The sequence below is a fragment of the Hippocampus zosterae genome, chromosome 6 (genome assembly GCF_025434085.1).
Source record: "Hippocampus zosterae strain Florida chromosome 6, ASM2543408v3, whole genome shotgun sequence".
In the NCBI taxonomy this organism is placed as follows: domain Eukaryota; kingdom Metazoa; phylum Chordata; class Actinopteri; order Syngnathiformes; family Syngnathidae; genus Hippocampus; species Hippocampus zosterae.
This window is the reverse complement of record NC_067456.1, coordinates 10,326,271-10,344,841: the sequence shown is the minus strand read 5'-3', so window position 1 is coordinate 10,344,841 and position 18,571 is coordinate 10,326,271. Positions and strand designations below refer to the sequence as shown.

Genomic DNA, 18,571 nt, shown 5'->3' with positions numbered 1-18,571 from the left:
ACAGATAAGCTAAAAACACGTTTTTAAAAAGGCAACGAAAGCAGAACTGAGTTCGGCTGTATTTTATTTAGCCATCGTACAATGTTCTCACGTTTTTCGATCAATCATCACCCAGAAATCCATCAAAGTCCTCATCCTCTGTATCAGAAGCAGAGGACTGCACATCTCAGTTGTCATTGAATGCATCACATGCTAGTGTGAGTTGCTACGCATTGCCGAGCGGAAAGAAGGAGTAGCAACAGCAAAGTCAACATTTCTCTCGTGTGAAGCTTTCCCACATTTGAAAGTAAAGAACAGAGCGAAACATGGTGGCAGCGCGTGTGTGTGTAGAAAGAATTGAACAATTGTGCAAGTACCGTAATCCATCAAAAACGCCGCGTTCCCTCTCGTTGTTGCGTATTGTGGCGTAACTCGCCAAGCGCTGCCTCTCACTCTTTGTAAAGTTGTGTTTGCCACCGATCATCCATTGTTCCCATGCCGTTCGCAACTTTACTTTGAACGCCCGGTTGATGCCAATGTCCAGCGGTTGGAGTTCTTTAGTCAAGCCTCCAGGAATAACGGCAAACTCAGAGTTCATTTGCTTGACTTGTTTTTTCACCGCTGCTGTGAGATGGGCACGCATGCCAAAAGCATAACCGGTGGCTTTAAGTTTGAACTGAGCTTCGTAGGCGTGTCTTTTTGTCGAATTTATTTTCAGGGGTTCTTAGAAACCAAAACCGGAGTTGTTTTGCAACAATGCACATTGCCACACTCTATACAAGTGTTGGTACTGGCTTGAGGCGTCCCTTTAGCGCGTCCACTTACACGCCCACCCTTCACCATTGGCGGACTAGCTTGCCTGTCCTCTCTCTCCCTCTCTCTCTCTCTCTCCCTCTCTATATATGTATATATACACGCCCACCCTTCCCTGATTGGCCGACTTCTTTCCCGCATGCCTGGCCACAGTCACTTCCGCCTTTTCTCTCTATAAACAGCGTGTCGGCTGTCAGTCAGATTTTGGAACTCGGCGCATATAAAGGACGCTCCGCACCATAAGGCATCATGTCCATTTTGGAGAAAATTTAAGACTTTTAATGGCGCCTTATAGTCGTGAAAATACGGTAATCTGATGCTCCTTATATATGGACCAGTATTCTGATTTATTGGACGTAGTATTTTAAATGTTCTGTAAAGAGCTTTGTTACAGCTGCAGCGGTTGAGAAAGCTATGCGTAAATAAAGCTGGATTGCATTGTATTCCCTTTCGCATAGCTCCATTTGGTGGATGCATAACGCCACCCCAGACACTATTGTGGCTTCTATTGTATGCGCCTTATAATGCAGTGCACCCAATATATGTAAACAGTTTTAAAATGGGCCATTCATTGAAGGTGCACCTTGTACTACGAAGCGCCTTATAGTGCCGAAAATACGGTACTTGTTTTTGCGAGATATGCCCAGCGATTAAGTGGCGACCAAAGTTAGGCTCCAGCTCACACATGACCCGAATGAAGACGAGCACTCTATGAGATGGTTGGGTGGATTTTTGTCTGTATGGAACAATAAATGGAGCCAATGTATAGTGGGACTTGATTGCACTAACATAATGTATTTTTCTGAGCGTGTTTATTAGCGCTTCTCCATTTTTCTCGCTAATTTGACGCATTTGAGGCTCGCTGTGTTCTGGAACATCACAGCAGGACTCTGCGATTCCCACAGTATAATTTCTCATTGGCTGGATATGCATACACATTAAGGATTTGCACCCTGCATGTGTGCCTCTACACATATTAAAGTGATTAAAGTGGAGGGAACAGATTTGCATTGGTTTGATATGCAGCCCGTCTCGCCCTTTACTCTTTTTCTTCCAATATTTCGTCTCCTCGGTTTCCCATTTGCTGTCATCTCATAACACGTCTACGCTTATGTGACCTTCATTACCTCAGGAGTTATCTTATCAGGGCCCAAGCTCCAGGCAGCGTGAAGGTCCCTTTATGAATTGCTGTGTTTATTTTGATTCTTCCCAAAATTGAAGTGGCTTTTTAGTAGCCTCAACACTGCAAAAACCTCACCAATCCTTTCTCCTATGTATATCCTGGTCATCATGGATGTATTTTAAAATATAGATGATTTGATTTTGGAAAAAAAAGACAGCAAGTGTGTATACTGCCACTCCACAACCTGTCGAGCGATAACGAAGCCTCCGACATTCGGTTGGTCGAGTTATTTAAGACGTTGAGCAGAGAAGACAAAAAAATATCAAGCAAATATCTTTCAACCGTCGAGATGTATTGCTTCAACATATTTGTGTGGCTGCAATTATTACAATCCAATTAGGGAAGGTAGCATTTAGTGGAAAATATGGGTATTCCAAAAATAGTACAAACAGGCCCTTGTAGATGATTTTTTTTTGGGGGGGGGGGGGTTCTTGAATACAGGCATACCATGGGTTTCGACCATAATCATTTCCAAGATGGCGCCCGAGTAGGCAGCCTTCGGCAAGTGCTCTTCAAGAGCCTTGCTTTTTTGTTCTTTTTGTCTTTTGTTTTGTCACATGTTGTTTGTTGTTTCATCGTGTGGACCTGATATGGACTGTTTTCAGCGCTTTTTGGCCACGACATTCGTCAAAGGAGCAGTATCTGTGCTTGGTGGTTGCGCCTTCTCGGCAGCACGCCTGTACCAGCACAGATTTTGGTTGGGAGGAATGTCGGCGCCATTGACTGTCGGTGCTGGACAGACCTGAGGCGCTTGTGTTTTTTTGCGCCTGTAATGGGCAGCATTTTTCACAACCTCGTTTTGTTCAGTGGAGATGTCAGCGCTGTTGGACAGTCGGCGTTGGTGTGGTGGGATGAATGGCTGCTGAAGTTGAGGATGAGGAGAGAGGAGCGTTGGCGCAGAGCGCCAATGCGTATTTGGAACCGAGAGTCGCGGCTTGGAATTGAAATGGATTTCCATGGGACAGGAGAAGTGAACCAATCTCTTTTTTCGTCAATGGATGCTACAGCTTCTTGTTGACTTTGAAACTTAGCTTGTAGGCGACGTGTGCACATTTTGAGCATGACGTCTCTGATCCACTGGTTAAAGGACACTTTGATTCTCTCCTCTTTCATCTCAAACTGCTTCAAACAACAAAGCGTGTGACGGAAAAGTGGTTAGGACTGCACGACTGTCCACGTTTTATGTTATGTGTTGTGTTCATTATTTTACTTTGTTAACTGTTTTGTTAAGCGCTTTGTTACAGCTGCCGCTGTTGTGAAAGCGCTATATAAATCAGCATGTATTGTATTGTATTGTATTGTATTGTATAATCCGTTACAGAAGGCTGTTCGAAAACCAATTTGTTCGAAAACCGAAACCACTATTTTTTTTCAGCATTATTGAACACGTCTGTTCACATTGGAACGTTATATGAGGAAGCGTCACTTCCTCGTGTAAGGAAGGCGAAAGGAGTCAAATGACGCATTCAAGTGCGCTCAGTTTGTTCGAGAACTTAAATTCGGTTGTCCTCCGAGGAATAAAAAAAACTCAAAGTTTTTGGTCAAAAAACGATTTGGTCAAGAACAGAGGCATTCGAAAACCGAGGTTTGACTGTATCTGAAAATAGGTTCCATGGTGGGTGGCCCGGTAGTCAAGTGGTTAGCGTGTCGACTTCACGGTGCAATTCAATTCCAGGTTCAATTCCAGCTCCGACCTTCATCTATGGAGTTTGCATGTTCTCCCCGTGCTTGTGTGGGTTTTCTCCGGGTACTCCGGTTTCCTCCCGCATTCCAAAAACATGCATGGCAGGCTGATTGAACACACAAATTGTCCCTAAGTGTGAATGCTTGTTTGTCTCTGTCTGCCCTGCGATTGGCTGGCAACCGGTTCAGGGTGTCCCCCGCCTACTGCCCAAAGACAGCTGGGATAGGCTCCAGCACCCTCTGTAACCCTAGTGAGGATAAAGCGGTTTGGAAAAAGAATGAGTGAATAAAATTCATGGTAAAAATATTTGAGTAGGTGAATTTGTGAATGGCTGATGTCAAACAAGTGGGCATTCACTCGATATTGTGTTTATCTGTGCAACTCTATAGGCTAATGTTTCCAGAAAATGTTTAAATCCGAGTTGAACTACCCGAACTGTATTTTTGTTGCCTCATCAATCTTCGCGAGAAGAGGAAAGAGAAACACCGCTGAATGTGATGCAGTTCAGTTGTACATCACCGCAGCCATAATAATAAACATATTGCGAAATGAACACCTCTCTTGGTGTCAATCAAAACTCTTCATTATTACCTCTGTGAAGCAGATTTTTTTCATCTTCTATTGGACTATATTCATGTTTCAATCCAATTTTCTTACGATTGCCAACCAGTAGCCTCCCCGTCATTTCTCCTCTATGATTTTTCTCCTCCTCCTCTTCCTCACTCTTCATCCCTGCCAGCTAGGCCTGCAGGCTTTGCGGCGGCATTACAGCGTGTAAACCTCGGATTACAGCAGCCAGAGTCTGCCCGGGATTGCATGCCTCTGTGGATCACAAAATACACAAGTGTGCTGTCTACCCAGCCACCTACCCGCCCCCTGACGCCGCCTACACACCCATTTGCATACCCACAACACATAAACACACGGCGAGTGCACAATGTACACTCACAAGCAGACTAATGTGGACATGCACCGCGGCAAACTCTGCAGAGGATTAACTCTCATCTCTTCTCCCTGGGTGTGTTCTTCACTTCACTTTTGCAGCTGTCCTTAAACTCAAAATCCACTCTACTTTTTACGCACTACCCCTCACATGAAGGACACCCATTAAGGAAACCCATTTCTTCAGGCCCTCGCCTCACTCAATTGAGATATCGCAAAACCATCTGTGCCTACGTAGAAATGACATTTTTATTATGCTGCTAAAGGGGGATATTAACCCTTTTGTGCAACCTGACAACATGAGAAGATGTCCGCTTTAGTAACCCTGAAAGAGTGAAATGACGACAGCTACCAGATTGTAACACTCTTTGGAATCATTGGAAGGCCTGCGTGCTGAAGTCATTGGTTCTTGAATGAATCTATGCCGTTGTACACTGTGGACAAGTGTCCATAGTGAGGGTACTTACAAACGTGGTATGCCACGGACGGCCTCATATCTAAGGATAACCGCTCTTAACGACGTGTTCCATGTAACTGAGGAGCAGCATCCTCAACCAGATTGAAAAAGTCTATTCTGTTGAAAAAACCTGGGCACGGTCAGTGAACTAGCTTCATCTCATAGTAGCCAGAATATACACAAGCATCCTGTTGTTATAATTTCTTACACTATATCTTCACTTATTTGAAACAGTCCTGTGTCTGAAATGGCCCCTTCCATTCATCCTAGTGCTGGACCTCTGTCCGCAATCTGTCCCGAGGGTCGTTCCACTTGGAGACACCTAACGGCTAACCATCTGCCTTCTGATGCCATTTGTCACAGAATCCGTAGGACGACCCTAAATTTAAATTTCATCTGGGTTTATCTGTTGTGTTTGTGATTTTGCAAGAAGTGCAAAGTATTCTCCCTGAACCTCCATACAAAGCAAAAGTTGCATCAGTTTGATGCAAGTTTCAAAAGTGAGTACTTTTTACTTTGTTAGGGCCTCACATCATCTTGGTTAAACTTCATTTCTAATCGAGCATGGTAACCAAGTGTCTCGCAGAGTAGCGCATCCAGAAATACATTTTCTTTTGTATATTACTTTTTCCTTACTTGCATGAGTGCTGTCAAAATGTCTTGTATGTTGCTGCTTGGATTGGAGTACTTCATAGTCGGGTTTGCAACCCTACCTGACCTTAACCCACTCACACGCACGTATTTCTATAAATTTACAGTAGCATACGAAGAATTGCATCGAATATTATATCCCTCCTATAATGGCCTTACGTCTGAATCCTTCCAAGCTTGTCCCAACTTCGGTTCACTTACTGAGGCAGCAGCTCTGTCCTGATTGACTGACTGACACTTTGATGGACTCATGGATCAACAATTTCAGTGCTGCTGTCAATGTAATCCACCTGCCATCTGTCTTGTTCTACTTCCTTAGCAGCACGACGGGATTCAAGCCGATAAATCAAATGTTTAAGTGTCTGAGAACGGCCAAGTTCATTCAGTGACTAGCGCAGAGTTGATCAGCCTAAAACCATTCAGAACAGAAACATGTCCCATGCGTAAAGGTTCAAAGGTATAAATGTTAGGTACATCGTTTCATTAATTCTCCCCACACACCCTCTCATGTAGTATTTCTTACATCGCATGTATAGCGCATGTATTTTTCATAACCCTGGTGCAGTTTAATCCCTTTAAATGATTCCTGCTGTGCATCTTAACATCACTTAAGAGTCCCGGTGGATTTTGCTCCTTCATCTCCTTATGCTTGTGGATGGTTGAATGCGTGGACGTGATTGTGGGGGAAAAACGAAACAAAACATTAAATATGTAAGAGAGGCCCCCATTTATAAAATGTATTTGCTCATTCATTCATTCATTCATCTTCCGTACCGCTTGATCCTCACTAGGGTCGCGGTGCTCATTCATGTTTTGATAATTATATTTGAAATAATACCGATTTATTTGAACTATGAATATGATATATATGAAAAAAAAAGAAAAATCCTCGTTTCACCCCCCCTCGGGTGAGACGAGCTACGATCGAATGTGGCATATACCAAGGTGATGCACTCTCCCCACTGCTGTTCTGCATAGGACTGAACCCCCTAAGCCAAGTAATCACCAAGATAGGCTATGGATACCGCCTCCGAAATGGAGCTACAATCAGTCACCTCCTCTACATGGATGACATAAAGCTGTATGCTAAGAGCGAAAGGGACATAGATTCCCTGATCCACACAACCAGGATCTACAGCAGCGACATCGGGATGTCATTCGGGCTTGAGAAATGTAGTCGGATGGTGACTAAGAGAGGAAAGGTAGTCCGCACTGAAGGGGTCTCACTCCCTGAAGGAACAATAGCAGACATTGAGGACAGCTACAAGTACCTCGGTATACCACAAGCCAATGGCAACCTCGAACTGGCAACAAGGAAAGCGGCCAGTGATCAGATACCCTGCAGGAATAATAAGGTGGCCAAAGGAAGAAATTCAGACCACGGACGTTAAGACCCGAAACCTCCTAACCATGCATGGAGGGTTCCATCCCAAATCCAGCACCCTGAGACTGTATGCAAGCCGAAAGAAAGGAGGCCGGGGACTAGTAAGTGTGAGAGCCACTGTCCAGGATGAAACATCCAAGCTCCTTGAATACATCAAGGAGAAGGCTCCAACGGATGACGTACTCAGAGAATGTCTCAGACTATGGGGAACAGAGGATGAGGAGCTGGAAGAGGGACCATCATGACAGGACAAGCCCCTACACGGGATGTACCACCGGACCATAACCGAAGTGGCTGATCTCAAGAAGTCCTATCAGTGGCTAGAGAGGGCTGGCCTGAAGGACAGCACAGAGGCACTCATCCTGGCTGCTCAGGACCAGGCCCCGAGCACCAGAGCCATTGAGGCCCAGATATACCACACCAGACAAGACCCAAGGTGTAGGTTGTGCAAAGAGGCACCTGAGACGATCCAACACATAACTGCAGGGTGTAAGATGCTGGCAGGGAAAGCCTACATGGAAAGCCATAACCAGGTGGCTTGCATAGTCTACCGAAACATCTGTGCAGAGTATGGACTGGAAACCCCAAGGTCAAAATGGGAAACGCCTCCGAAGGTGGTGGAGAATAACAGAGCGAAGATCCTATGGGACTTCCAGATCCAGACTGACAAGATGGTAATGGCGAACTAACCAGATATCGTGATCATAGATAAAGGGCAGAGGAAAGCCGTTGTAGTGGATGTAGCGGTCCCAAGTGATGGAAACATCAGAAAGAAGGAACTCGAGAAATACCAAGGGCTCAGAGAGGAGCTGGAGAGAGCCTGGAAGGTAAAGGTGACAGTCGTGCCTGTGGTGGTCGGAGAACTCGGGGCAGTGACCCCCAAACTAGATGAGTGGTTGCAACAGAACAACATCGGACATCTCAGTCCAGAAATGTGCAGTGCTGGGAACAGCAAGGATACTGCGCAGAACCCTCAAGCTTCCTGGCCTCTGGTAGAGGACCCGAGCTGAATGAGTGACGGACACCACCCGAGGGGTGAGACAAGGATTTTTTTTTAATATATATATACAGGTATATTATAAAAATTGCTTTATTATTGTTAAAATATTTGTTTTTTATATTGACCCATGTCACTCAGCATTTATTGACATCAACATGGCACAAAAAAATAGTTAAAAGCCGGCTGATTAAACAAAGGGGCGGCCCGGTAGCCCAGTGGTTAGCACGTCGGCTTCACAGTGCAGAGGTACCGGGTTCGATTCCAGCTCCGGCCTCCCTGTGTGGAGTTTGCATGTTCTCCCCAGGCCTGCGTGGGTTTTCTCCGGGTGCTCCGGTTTCCTCCCATATTCCAAAAATATGCATGGCAGGCTGATTGAACACTCTAAATTGTCCCTAGGTGTGAGTGTGAGTGGTTGTTCGTTTCTGTGTGCCCTGCGATTGGCTGGCAACCGATTCAGGGTGTCCCCCGCCTACTGCCCAGAGACGGCTGGGATGGGCTCCAGCACCCCCCGCGACCCTAGTGAGGATCAAGCGGTACGGAAGATGAATGAATGAATGATTAAACAAAGTGGCAAAGCTGTTATGTCTTCAGTCATCTCAAATTAAAGATGTTTTTAGATTTCGCCTTAACAGGTTATAACATACTTGCTCAACAAAAAGGGTTTTTTTCTGTTCGCATCATGATATCACTTTCTTAAGCACATGACATAAAAGTAAATGACTCATTTAAGGTATGTATGTATTTAATTGTGAAGTAATCGAAAATTGCATCAATTCTCATTTCCATATTGCAGTTATTGAAATGGACCGTTTGAAGTGGAAAGTTTGAAGTCTGAAATGTGTTTTAGTAGTAGTACGAGGTGCTACACACACACATGCACACACACACATCATCCAAACACTCCCAAGCAAGCAATAAAACAGCTTGCAGGTCATCCGGGAAATCAAAACGGAGCTTGTTGACGTTTTTGCTGCTTCCACCACAACCATGTCGCGCGTGTGTGCGTGCTCGCAAGTGTATGTGCGTAATAGAGAAGGGGAGCGAATAAAAGTGTCCAAATGATCGGGCAGAACAAATTGTACAGCCTCATACTTGAGGTCCTACACGGAACGTCTACCACAAGAACACAATGCCATTAATTGTGGACGCATGTTTTGATCCTCCTTGTTTGTGCTCCCCATGTAACGTGTCAACAAGCAATGTTCTATTTTTGTAGCCTTTCTCACATTTTGAGCCAACATTCATGCATACTTAAGTTTAAGCATACACATATACATGGAGAGTGCCAGAATGGAGAGAATATCCAGTATTTGTGTATTGTAGCTGTTTTTCTAGGGAGTATTCATCCAATTTATGCACCACTCATTAGGTAGGACGTGGTGGATTCTTGTCCAGGAATAACTTTCTTCATGCTTCAAATTGGCCTGAATGGCATGCCACCATTTGGGGTGTATACCCCATCTATAGCCCAGTCACAGCTGGGTTAGGCTCTAGCACGTCCGCAGCCTTATTGAGGTTCAGCAATTCAGAAAATGGATGGATGGGTGGATCAACATGAGGGACGACACTGCCACCTGTTGCTTTGGCATTGACTTGACGACTTGTCATAACCACCCAAACAATGCGAATGGTCATTCTGTTGACCCCACAATCCAGTTTCTACACCTCTTGTCTTCAATGGGGTCAGAGGTGAACTGGAGCCTTTCCCATTAAAATGTGAGCGAGAGACTGGGTATACCTGGGACTGGTGGCCGGCCATTCACATTTCCACGTATAGACCAGTGTTTCCCCAACCAGGGGTATGCGGAAACATTTCATAGTTTATTTCCAATGCCTGAGATATGGTGGGTCATGAGAATTGTTTGAACTCTAAAATGTGTTCTTTGCCAGAATCAAGGTTGGATATTAAAGTGACCCACTTGGTAGGGAACCACTTTGGACGCACCAAGATAAGGAGCCGATGGCGCAGAGGATTTGCGACTCTTGCAACCCGGCCTGCCGCTGGTGGTGCAAGCTGTGCTTGCTCTGTGGAGGAGAAGATGGAGGGATGGGCTAGAAATGACAAGGGACAGGGACAGCTATAGGGGGATTGAACGACAACAAGAAAAAAAAAGAATAGTTGTGAGTTAAAAGCAAGAAGACAGAAGGAAAGCTCTTCAGCAAGCTGTTTGGAGACTGCGCTGACACATGTTGCTCATCAGCGAGGGAGACCAAATGAAGGAGTCGTAGGGGGGGGGGAGAGGGAGTGTGTGCGGCAGGGATGCTGGAGCAGTGAAATGGCAAAGCAGCTTGTCTGGTGCTACTGTTGCTTTGTGCAATGGTGAGCAGCATGACAGAAGGAAGGCGAAGGTGCACAGGCTGGACAACACTCAGCAGTGGCGGTGGGGTTTAGTAACAAGAGAAGGCAAGAAGAGCTCGAATATGAATGAGCACATGTCGCATACAAGGAAAAGCTCTGTGTTATATTTAAATGCAGTCGTACTTTATGAATTGAATGTGTTCGCTGACCAAGTTACTTGGACACTGACACAAAGACACAGACACACACACACACACACACACACACACACACACATGGCAAGATCGATTTCTTTGTTTTTGTTGTACTGTATACTGAAAATATTTGGAGTTCAGATGAAAAGATGAAATTCATACAATGCTACAGAGGTCCATCTTTTACTTCATCGCATTAACATCTGAATGTGTTAAACAATTCAGGATATAGCACCTTTTCTATTCAAGTGAGCAAAAGTAATGGAATGAACGTTTTTAAATTAACCCAAGCATTGAGCCGCCGGATTTTTGTCAATAAAATATTCACTTATATCACTATTTCAATAGGTTGTAGTTTGAAAATGATTAGAGATAAAGAAATGCAGATGGTAAATGTTACTTTAAAAGGTTGAAGTGAATGACAGTTCACATACCGTGACTTGCAATAACCGCATCAAGCCTGCGACACTTGCACTTCATCAGACTGTTGCAGTCTTCATTTGAAATGTTTTCCCAGGCCTTTACTGCAGCCTCTTTCAGTTCTTGTTTGTTTCTGGGTGTTTCTCCCTTCCATCGCTTCTTCATGAGATGAAATGCATGCTCTATTCGGTTACGATCCAATGATTGACTAAGACCTTCCACTTTTTCCCTCAAAGTTGTTGTGTTTGCAATGTGTGTTGGGATCTTGTTTCATGGTGAAGCTTCTCCTGATTAGTTTGGCATTTTTCTGTAAATTTCCAGATACAATCATATTGTAATGTGACTAACTACAGTACTTACATTCTAAAACTAGTACTACTTGAACTAGGAAGTCAGTCGAATACATTTTGGGATGTAACTTGACAAACACTAAAATGGAAAATACAACATGCAGTGCAAAAAGCCATCCTTGTACAGTACCAAGCTTCACCTATTGGTACAAACAACACAGGAATACAATATGGTAAACAAATAATGAAAACTTGAATAAAATGGAGGCATCATACAGCGCTAATAACGTGAGATACCCAACATTTCACTTGTCATTTGGTGCAAGTGCTACCATGAGTGATATGCATAAATCAATGTTCCTACCAATCAAAATACTTTTCTTCAATATTGCAGGGACGCTGTGGTGATTTCCCCCGAGAAGCACATGGAACATTAAAGCGCCATAACTCGAATTGTCTCGCTGTTTATTGCCATCGTATCTGGATGATGTGCTTCTAATGACAAAAGAAAAACAAAAAAGACACTAATGCTAATAGACAAGACATTTTTTAATGGCAAACATATCTGATGACTTTACAAACACCGGGCATTACGTTTCTTTCTTACTTATTTCAATTAGTATGATATTGGTGTGAATGTGCTTCATTTAGTTTCTGTGAGTTGGATGTCATCCTAATTGTGTACCGTAATTACAGCAGAAAATCAATCAAATGCCTTAGAATGAAATCTTCGAAGTTGTCAATTTTTCCAACTAAGTACCAAATGGATACCACATGTTATGCTAAGCACTTAGCCTAGCAAGGGTCACCGGTGCACTGGAGCCCATCCCAAGTAACTTCAATCACAAACATCCCAAAGTCTTCAACAAAAATTGCCCAAAACGGGTTACTGGTTGCCAAATGAATCAAATTCATACCTATCTATAGCTATTTAGCTAGCTAGCTCGCTCGCTAGCTTAATTATCAGCATCTCCATGTATATTCTGTGTGAAGTGTACTGTTCCTAGAAGGCTTTCTTCTTTCCCCTCCCTCCCTGTAACGCTGAGTCGGTTGAGGAATTTTATAATAATAATAATAATACATCACATTTGTAAGCGCCTTTCACAACACTCAAGGATATTACATTTTATCTGAATGCTTCACAGCATCAAATAATTTCCAACTGAGTTCCCTCTCTCCAGGGGAAGCCAGGCTAGCTTGATCTTTGATGCCAATAGCTCCATTTTATTGAAGGCGTAAGCGGTACACAGATAAAGATGTGGTGGGGGACTATTTTTAAGTAAATAAATGAAAATCACAGGTATACACTGAACTCTGGTTAAACCTGGCAGCTATTGTTTGAAAGTAAAACAATTTGACATGTTTGTACGTGCAAAAGTAGACCATGAGAGAAAGTAGGACAACAGAAGATAAAATATTAATGCGGTGGATATATGTGTTTTATTGTTTGGAGTTTCACTTCTCTCTCCTAAACGTTGATAGTACTTTTTCATCATAATATATTGAATGTAAGTCAAGTGGGTTCTAAACTCGTATTCTTTTGTTGGCGTGCACTTCAGCTGGCCACGTGGGACCCTCTTCATGGCCTGAATGGCACGCTGACGGACAGGAAGTTGGAGAACAACATGCGAGGAGTGGTGCTTAGAGTCGTCACTGTCTTGGTAAGTACCTCATGAACCACTTGAACATTGTTTTGTCTCTTGCTTCTTTCTTTAACTTTTAAAGGAGACAATGTTTTGTTTTGTTTTTGTATAATTTATTACTTTGTCTGGATAAAATGGTTGAGGCATTTTTTCTTTAAAATGCTGAAAGGATCAAGACCTAAGCCCCCCTTCTGCTGCTGGACCAACAGCTAGTATGTTTTTTGCCAATCTACTCTGTTGTTGTCATCGTCGTCATGCAAAACTATAAATGTTATGGCACACACTGCAGTGGAGTAGGAGGCGTAAAGGACAGGACCCCCAAAATCAACTGCTTTGAACGGACGGGGCTGTGGGGTATTTTGAAATAAACATGAGACATTTCATTTCGGCACCTGGGAAGTGCTTTAAATTTTGGAAAATCGAATTATATGTCTCCTGTAGGAATTTCTGCAGAGTTCTGTGAAGGTAAGACACAAATAAGTCAGTCAAGCTCACGGTAGTCATTCCAATTCTTAGCTTGTCTCCCCTGGAGCAGCCAACGCCGCCATTTGAAAACATCCCGCGTTTGCTTTTAAAGATTCACCGCTGTAAATTCTTCATATCCCATCTTTGAAGTCAGAGATGCTGGGAAGAAAGCGATGATGCTCAACATATTTGTGGCAATCCCTTTCTTCTGCATTCCTTTTTTCTTTCTTTTCTTTCCCCCTTTTAGACTCTCACGATCCTTTTAAAGAGTGGCAAAACCTGCAATATTCTCATTCATGTCGTTACGCTCTTTATGTACGGGATGGGCAGAAGGACCAATTAACCAATCATTAAATGAAATGGAAATTTAACAGTGTGATCAGATAATTGTATCTTTGTCTTGAGACATGGTGAAGCAGTGTGTGGCGCGTATTTTTTGGGGAAGGGGGGAGCAGGGGCTGTAAACAACTGTCTGTTTTTCATAAGGTAGTAGAGTAAGTGTTCGTCACTTTATTCTCAGCGTCTGTTATGAACACAACACTGGCTTTGAAACAGGAGTCCAGAACATCCACGCTTGTTTAATTTCAAAGTACGAATGACTGCACAGGATGAAAATGCATCTGGAGGGACAGAAGCAACAGATTGTTTCCTGTTGCCTTGAGCCATTCGGTGCTACTTATTTTGCATGTCTGTACACATCATCATTCTCAAGGGTACCACGTAAACGGATGTGTTAATTCCATCCGTGTTGAATTAGTTATCAACCATTTAATTGTGGGCCGAGATCATACCGCAATTGGCTGCAATAGAATCGGATGCTTTTAAGCTTCTCGGTCCACATTAAAAGGTTTCTTATTGACAGGAGCCTGAATGGTACAGACAGCCCACAAATTACCCCGGTAACTTACTTCCCTCCCCAATTCTTTTTTTATTTTGGTCTTTTGCGGCTGCACTAATGTGACAGCCTTGCCAAAGGGATTATATTTCCATGTTGTGTGTCTTTCCTTGAGAACTCGAACTCTTTTATACTTTTCAAAGCCACTCGGAGAGAACATCCCGGTGTCAGATGATGACATCACAATGTTATGAGAACACTTTCCCAAAAAGTATGATTCGCACCAGTGATGTCGCTCTATTATATATACATACATACCGTATGTGTGTGTGTGTATATATATATATATATATATATATATATATACATATCTCTCTCCCTCTCTATATATATATATATATAACAATCTGTATATATATATATATATATATATATATAGAGAGAGAGAGAGATTTTTTTTTTTTTTTGCATTGATGTGCTGAACCCTAGTCAGTCAGGCCTGCAACATTATTTTCATCATAATCAATGCATCTAATTTGTTTTAAATGGACTCCCCTTTCCCACATGCAAAAGCATCACCGTAGAAACACGCAAAAAAAATTATCACCCAAAAATTTGCTGTGATATTGCAGCAGACAGACTGCTACATTTTGCAAAAAAAGCTACAAAAATTTAGAGTGATATAGCGGGAGTGTGAATGATGAACTGCAAACACAATGAACTCCTGCATATTTGCATTTTTGTTACGTTAAGGGTGTGCACAAAAGATGCTTGTATATGGTTTCTGATATGTGGAGGATGTTTTGATTTGAAAGTGGAACTATTGGGTTAAAACCAAATGTTTCCTGTCTGCACACAACCAGTTGCTGTTTTTAAATGGTCATCAGCATATGGACAATTGTGATTTCTCCTCTTCCAAATGACAGTCGGAAGGCATGTGACCGCCGCAACAATGAATGTGTGCTCAAAGACGGGAGGTGGGAAGGAAAGGTGGTGGTGGTGGTGTGTGTGTTTTGGGGGGGGGGTAGGGGGAGGGGTAGTTTGCTTCTTCGCCAGCTTGCCGCATGCAGACGGATGCGATAACATTTTTCACGCTCGACAAATAAGGAGAATTGTCGCCTTGATGGATGTGATGCTTGGCTAGACGGGCGGAGAGGAAGCGCGGTATCTGGCATATGTTTAGGGAAAGACGGCGACGTGGTAGCGTGGAAAGGCACCAACTGGTATCTTGCAGCTGGTGAGTGGCAGGGGGGGGGGGGAGGATGAGAGCGCCGAATAACAGACGGAAGAAGACACGGAGCATTCAAGCCTCAAAAAGGGAACCGACTCGCAGCGCAATTTTTAGGCTTGAGAATGCTTAGCGTGGAAAGCATCGACTTGGTATTGACTGAAGCTAGCAGCTCAAAGTGAGGGCATCCAGACCAACTTTTTTTCGGATGATTAAATGAGCTTTCACCCCTGAAAACTTTTAGCAACTCTTAAAATCTGACATTATTGATTAAGCCCAGTTGTTGGCCTTTTTTATTTTTAACTTTTAACTTGACATTTTATTTGAAGAGATCAAGGTGCCTTTTTTTTCTTGTTGCAACACACTGTATTCAGCCGCAAACTTCTCACCTCCAACACACATTTCACGGGATAATGAGCTCAACTGAAAGTCTGCTCTGACATTTTCACTTGGGAGAGGCATCAAGTGCTCTCATGTGTTTTTGTTCAACTGGCTACAAGTTGAACATCAAGCTGTTCATGTCCGTGGGTATTTTTATAAAACCAAAGTGGTTCAGAGCACAGCGGTCTCATGCTCAGCACGCGTGCCTCACAGTTAGGAGGCTCTGAGTTTAAATCTCGGTTTCATCCTCCCTGTGGGAAAGCTTGCTTTCCCAAATCATCAATGTCTGATTTATTTAAGATTTAAAATTGCCTTTAGTTTTTCACCTTTGGGAATTCGGTAAACCGCGCTGCGCCATGGCGGGTTTTCAGCGGACCGAGGTTGTCACCATTTGGTGACAGAAAGGAGATCACACCTTAGATCAGCAGGTCTACGTTGTGCCGTAGGTGGTGTGACACGATTTTGATGGATTTGATTGAGGTGCAGGCAGACAGATTCTGAGCTCCGCGGCCGTTGTGCTGTGGACGTAGTTGAATTTCCTCTGAATCATTGCAGGAATAAATTCATTGAACGTATTCATTATTCTAATCATCATCATTAACTGCATTCAAGCACAAATAATGATAACCAATCACCTGTCAACTGCAGTAACCGTTCTCCATGAAAGGGTTAATATTGTTTTTAAAACACTCCACTGGGCCGCAGCCCAGTTATGCATGACAGCAAGCGCGCATGCTCTATGACTTACTGTAAATCATTTAAAATTATGACTTTTTCCTTGTGATTCTACCATTACTTTATTCTCATATGAAGAATTTTGTCACGAAACAAGATTTTTTTTCTCATAAATTTCCCACTTTATTGATAAAACAAAACAGGTTTTTCCTCGCAATTTAATTCCTTTTTTTTCGTGTAATCGTACATGTTTCGTGTTGTAGGTTGGTTTCATTCATATCACTTCGGTGACATTATTCTCTTCAGGTTTTAACTTTCGTCACCCCTTTACGCAATACTTTTGGAGGGATTTTACTGATGATTCTTTTCAATGTGACTCTAAAACTGGTCATTTTTGCCTTCGTCCATGGGTAGAACTTGAAAGTTGAAACCATTTATTTCATTTATTTTAATGCTTTCAAGCAGGGGTGTCAAACTCAGTTCCCGGAGGGCCGCTGTCCTGCATGTTTTCCAAGTCTCCCTGTTGCAACACACCTGATTCAAATGAACAGGTTCAATGTCAGACTTTTGCAGAGCTTGCTGATGATCTGATCATTTGAATCAGCTGTGTTGCAACAGGGAGACTTGGGAAAACATGCAGGACAGTGGCCCACCAGGACGTGAGTTTGACACCCCTGCTTTAAAGAGTCACACATGGATGAAATCAGAGGGACCTTGACATCACTACAATTGTGTGCGTGCGTGTGTGTGTGTGTTCCTGGCTGGACTGATGGATGCGTTCAGTGTAAAAGGGTCTTGGCATGCGTGTCCACTCACCGCCTAATAGCTTATTGAACGGCCGCAGCGAGCAAGGATTAGAAACCACCAAGTTAATCGCTTTGTGCGTGCGTGCGTGCGTGTGTGTGTGTGTGAGCAACAACAATGAACTCAATAACGTGCACGGGCCTTCCATAGATCTAGCAGACATATTGGTCTAAAACATTTCACTCATCAATTGGGAGGTTTGCGTGAGTGGGCTGAAGAGTTTGAAGTGAAAATTCCTCCTATAAAATCTTAAGTGCAGAAGAGTGCCCCTGTTGTGTCTGAGTTTTTTTGTTTGTTTGTTTTAGGCTTTGATGTTTAAAAGAGGTTGTATTTCCATCCCCGAATTGCTGCCTTTTTTTTAATTGCCTTAAATGTCAAATGTTTGCTGGATGTCTTGAACGTCAACAGGCAGCTGCCCTTTAGATGCCACACACATATTGATGAGCAGTAGGGGGAGAGCTGCATTATTTGAAAATAAAGTGCACTGGAAAAAATAAGAAAAAAATAAGCCTTTTGTATGGTGTTTATAAATTTGGAACATTTGGAAATCTACACTTTTCAGGATGCTAATAATGCATGCATAGACGTTTCCTCTTTCATGTGTGTGAAAAAGGAAGGACTGTTGAATGAAATGTAGGTGGCTATAAACGGGAAGGATTTTACTCTAAACGTCATGTTTTCTTTTTTTTTCCGTTGTACTCCCTCCTCAAAGAACAAAATGCTTTGACCTGATTTTAAGTCGTCAAGCTTTTTAGTCTGACCTTTTTGCTGTTTTGAAAATGACTTTGTTTTAGCTCATTAGTGTTTTGGTCTTGCTTTGTTTTTAACTCTTCCAATGTTTTCCAATTTATGTGGCCGTATTTAGTACAGGCTTAACTTTTCCAATGAACACAGTCTGGTGTTGTCATTGGCCCCTTTAGTAAAGAGGAGTATGGAACCTTTAAATGACTGCTGCATTGAATGGCTGTTTGACCAATGCACTGTGATTTCTTTTGGGGTTTTTTTCCGCTTTGTAGGAGGAGCCATTCGTGATGGTGTCCGAGAACGTTCTTGGCAAACCCAAGAAGTACCAAGGCTTCTCCATCGACGTCCTGGATGCTCTCTCCAACTATTTGGGTTTCAAGTACGAGATCTACATTGCACCGGACCACAAGTACGGCAGCTTGCAGCCTGACGGCCAGTGGAATGGACTCATGGGAGAACTTGTTTTTAAGGTGAGACAGCCATTGTCTCGATGTGCACAC

General features: G+C 43.1%; 1 protein-coding gene across 5 annotated transcripts in view; it reads left to right on the top strand.

The window, feature by feature from the left end:
• grid2 (glutamate receptor, ionotropic, delta 2) overlaps positions 1 to 18,571 on the top strand; it is a 356,741-nt gene that overhangs the window by 262,394 nt on the left and 75,776 nt on the right. For all 5 annotated transcript variants that reach the window (XR_007962806.1, XM_052068607.1, XM_052068609.1 and 2 more), the window contains exons 9-10: positions 12,856 to 12,957; positions 18,344 to 18,541. Coding sequence is in view for 4 of the 5 variants with exons in the window: in XM_052068607.1 (XP_051924567.1) it covers positions 12,856 to 12,957; positions 18,344 to 18,541 (300 nt within the window). In the remaining variant the exon portion in view is untranslated. The remainder of the gene's footprint in view (positions 1 to 12,855; positions 12,958 to 18,343; positions 18,542 to 18,571) is intronic.